The sequence below is a fragment of the Anneissia japonica genome, unplaced genomic scaffold (genome assembly GCF_011630105.1).
Source record: "Anneissia japonica isolate Jap-2015-1 unplaced genomic scaffold, ASM1163010v1 scaffold287768_len205223_cov117, whole genome shotgun sequence".
NCBI lineage: Eukaryota > Metazoa > Echinodermata > Crinoidea > Comatulida > Comatulidae > Anneissia > Anneissia japonica.
Window position 1 is genome coordinate 97,619 of NW_022735704.1, and position 4,171 is coordinate 101,789.

A 4,171-nucleotide genomic window follows, 5' to 3' on the forward strand; every position below is an offset into this window, starting at 1 on the left:
ATCCAACAGACGAAGACAAAAACGATTCTTATCCGAGCTTAAATGATGATGACGACAATGTTGCCAGCAGCAGTCAAGTCAATGATGATGAAAATGACAATAGCCAGGAGGCCATTAATCCACCTGATTTCCAAGAAACGAATCAGATTAAAGATACCGCAGGTAAATTACCAAAATTTACATTAAAAGTGCTTTGGGAGTAATAAAATTCAGAAATATTGTGCAAGTAAATTAAGAGCTGTATTATTTTTATGTCTTTTATATTACAAAATCATTCAAATTTTTCAATTAAAAGGTATTGCAGTATAATCAGTTATTATAGCATATATTACTTTTTTGAACTTAATTAATTATATTGAGTATTTTTTGAAATGTTACATGTTAAAAGCACTGCTTCAAATTTAATTCCTTCATGTTTTCATTTAATTGTTATAGGCGAAACCTTTTCTATTGTAATAAAACATACTGTATGTAAATATGAATGTGACTTTGTGAAATAAATTGTATAATTTTATTTAATTACTTTTATGGTATTACATTCTTACAACCTTAATTTATTTGTTGGAATTTTTTTTAATTATAGAAACATCCAAGAAGAGGATGGCAGACAAACAAAATCGTAAGTTCAGTATATTTTAAACTACAGTACACTTGGGTTACTTTAGGCAGCCACACAAATATATACCAGTTTAGAATTTAGTTTTCATTTTTCATTTACAGGTTGCAACAAATTTGTCACAATCACTATTAGCAGGACCATTATCGTTGATAGGTGATATACCATCAGTGACCAAATAGGAACTGTGACGCAGGGTTTTAGGCTGGCTAAAAACAATATTTAGCAATTTGGCTAATCCAGTATGATTAGCCAAATGGAAACAAAAGAATAAGAATTGTTAAAATGTATTTCAATTGATTTAGCTTTTATTAGGATTTGGCTATTTGGATAACAACAGCTTAAAAACACTGGGCACTAATATTCTTAACAGCTGAATTTTGCTAAATGATTTTATTCAGGTTAGCAAAATCGTTAAAGATTTTGGGCTGTATAACTGTTCAAAGCATGTTTTACATAATCAATTACCCAATTTAATAATTTGGCTTGCTCAAACCCTGAACATCATTTAGTGCATAAAATACATAGAAATAAAATACCTATGTCACTACAGCTTGTTATAGTATAATTTTTTTTATTTCAGCAGCTATTAGGAAGGCGTGGACAAAAAAAGCAAAGAAGAATGTCCCAGAAAAGGCAAATGTAAGAATTATATACAGTATACTATATATCTTGAATTTAATTAACATAATAAATGTATTAGATTTTAAATGCTGTAAAAAATTACTAAGGGCTTTAAACAAATTTATTATTTTCATATACCGTTCATATTATTCACTGGGAAAGAAAAATACATCTTTGAACTTGGTTGTACCTGTATGTTACTGTATGATAAAAATTATCAATAAACATAAATTTTACTATTTTGCGACAAAGATTAGTAAAATTAGTAATAGGTTGTGTTTCATGTTTTATAATGATAATGACTCCTATCTCACAGAATGAAGAAATTGACAAAGAACTAATTGAATTTATAAAGAGCCCGATTGCTGTTGATGATGAAGAATTGACTTTTGCCCGAGTGATTGCAAATAAAATGCGGAAATTGAAAGAAGAGGACAGAGGTGACATGGAACTGAAAATACTAATGTTATTTAATGATTACAACAAGAAACAATAGATGTTTTGTAGCCCTAAGTACACTGCAACATAATATTGAAATATTATGATTGATTGAAGTCAGTTTGAGATTTGTTATGATTTATTGTCCGATGGAACCAATAAAACATAGAAAAATATAAATCAATTATAATCATTATAGTAATGAACGACATTGAAAAAAAAAAACTTAGCACCATTAAATAACTTTTATGATTACTATTGGGCAATTCAAATTTTAACTTTTGTTTTAATTTATTCCATCGGACGATAAACTGAAAAAGAAAAAAGTATTTTTAAAGTTGCATGTTATCCTTTTGTTTTAAAGTTGCATGTTATCCTTTTGTTTTTTCCCCCCCAATTTAATAATGCTACTAACAATCTTGTGTTTGGTGCTAAAACATGTAGAGTTAAAAATGCAATCTATATGGTGCTGTTTCCTCATATTTTTCTTTGTTTTTTTTTCATTCTAGTCTGTTACTGAGCAACATGCTGTACAGCACTGTAAAACATTTATGCTATGTTCCACGTAAATAATTTAGGTGATCATCATTAAAATACATAAAGGGGGTTGGGGAGGAAACCGTGTCAATGACAGTAACTATTTTCCTATGTTTAAGTAGCTTTTATTCTTGTGTGACGACAATTTGTTTAACAGGTTTGAGACCTTTATAGTGAGTAGATGATGTTTATGTAGCCAATAAATTATTTTTTTCAAAAAAAATACTGACACAATGACTACATTTTTTTGTGTGTTCTCAACTTAATGAACTTTAAAATAGACAGCCTTAAAATTAAAAAAAAATGCACAAAACTGACAGATCTGGACCCTATAAACAAGCTGGCAGCAGAATTTGGCCTAGGCCTTTCCTACAGTCCTTACTAAAACCACATAGAGTGATGTGCAACCACACAGATGCAGAAATTACTTAAAAAAATTATCACACAACAGCAGAAAATAGAAATAGCAAAATAGCTTCTTCATGAAACACAGCATGCAATACCACAAAATACATTGATTTTAACTGAATTTGGACAATTACGAATAAATGTTTATTGATTAAATAATCACTTTTATACTCTAAACTAGTGACGTGTGTGTTAAATATTTGAGTCTGTGGTGGACTAGCCTAAAACTACATATAGGGCCTACACCCTCCTTAACCCCACCCACCCACAAGCCAATTAATGACTGAATTATAATTAGATGTAGACCTCTATTTATACCAGTTCTAAAATGGAGCACGACCGAAAGGATCTCTTTTCTAGGCCTACCCTAGGCCTATCTATATATATGTAGGCCTATAGGCTAAATAATGCTTGGCCGGCACAAGCTACTAGAATTCCTGCTTACAGGCCTAGGCCCTGGCCCAGACCATTATAGGCCTAGCCTAGCTAACCTCCTTATTTATTAATATAATAAGTAGGTAGGCCTATGACAGGGTAATACTAGGCCTAGTAGGCTAGGCCTAATACAGTAGCTAGTACTAATAGTAGTAAAGAAAAATAAGGGGCCTACGTGTACCTGAAAAACCATTCTCTGTCATGGTTCATCAATGTCTTGAACAAAGTGTGAAACTGCCCAAGGTGTACTCTTTCTTGCAGCACTCTTCTTGTCTGGAATCTATGCGTTCTTTTCTTCTGGTTTGTTTGTCTTCTTCTTTTTAACAAGCGAAAACAAAGAAGCTTCTTTGCAAGAAGGATACGCATCCTGCTGATCACCATTGTTGCACACCACTGCTCTTGGAAACAGAACCAGGAAGCCGCAGAAAATGCGAATTTCGCGGGTTAATTTTTAATGAGCAAAACAGGCATCACAACGCAATCGCAAAGACAATTTTCAACTTGACGCTAGGAGCCTGTAACAACGTTAGTGCAGGAATTTCAGCTTGAGGTTTGAAAAGTCAACTAGGCGTAAGAATCGTTACCGGCTTATTTTGTCTGCGGCCCAACACGATCAAGACGCGGCTGATTTTGCCCAACTTCTCGTAACAGTCGTAAGAATCGTAAGAAACGTATGAAACGCAAGAAATTCTGACTTTTACGTCGACAGGAAACCAGGCTTTCCTCGTCCTCAGTGACGAGTTCAAATCTAGTTCTTCTTTCTTTCTCCCCCTTTTCTGTTCGCACGATATCTCAAAAAATACCACGAGTTTACCCACAATCGCTGTCGGCGAACATTTAGCTTGGTCTGGAATAGTCATGGTAAGCTTTTAAACGCGCTCAGTCATGCGTGACGTCATCTACGCGCAATTTTGCGTTTTTACTTTATCGATCATATCAGCCTAACCAATTGCCATTTCGAAATCGTATTAAGTGAGCATTAACTTTGGGTTAATGTTGAATTTTACGCGTGCGCTTCATAAGGCGCGCGCACGCGTGCGTCAAATTTTTAAAATGCTCAAAATCACTTTTTGACTAAATTAGAGCACGTTTTTGGCCATTTTGAGCATTTCA

The 4,171-nt window shown here is 33.3% G+C and overlaps 1 protein-coding gene across 1 annotated transcript in view; it reads left to right on the forward strand.

The window, feature by feature from the left end:
- LOC117116667 overlaps positions 1 to 2,848 on the forward strand; it is a 4,913-nt gene extending 2,065 nt beyond the window's left edge. The window contains exons 2-5 of the mRNA XM_033260752.1: positions 10 to 162; positions 584 to 619; positions 1,200 to 1,258; positions 1,557 to 2,848. Coding sequence (XP_033116643.1) covers positions 10 to 162; positions 584 to 619; positions 1,200 to 1,258; positions 1,557 to 1,736 — 428 coding nt within the window. The 3' untranslated portion in view covers positions 1,737 to 2,848. The remainder of the gene's footprint in view (positions 1 to 9; positions 163 to 583; positions 620 to 1,199; positions 1,259 to 1,556) is intronic.
- Positions 2,849 to 4,171: the final 1,323 nt, after the last annotated feature.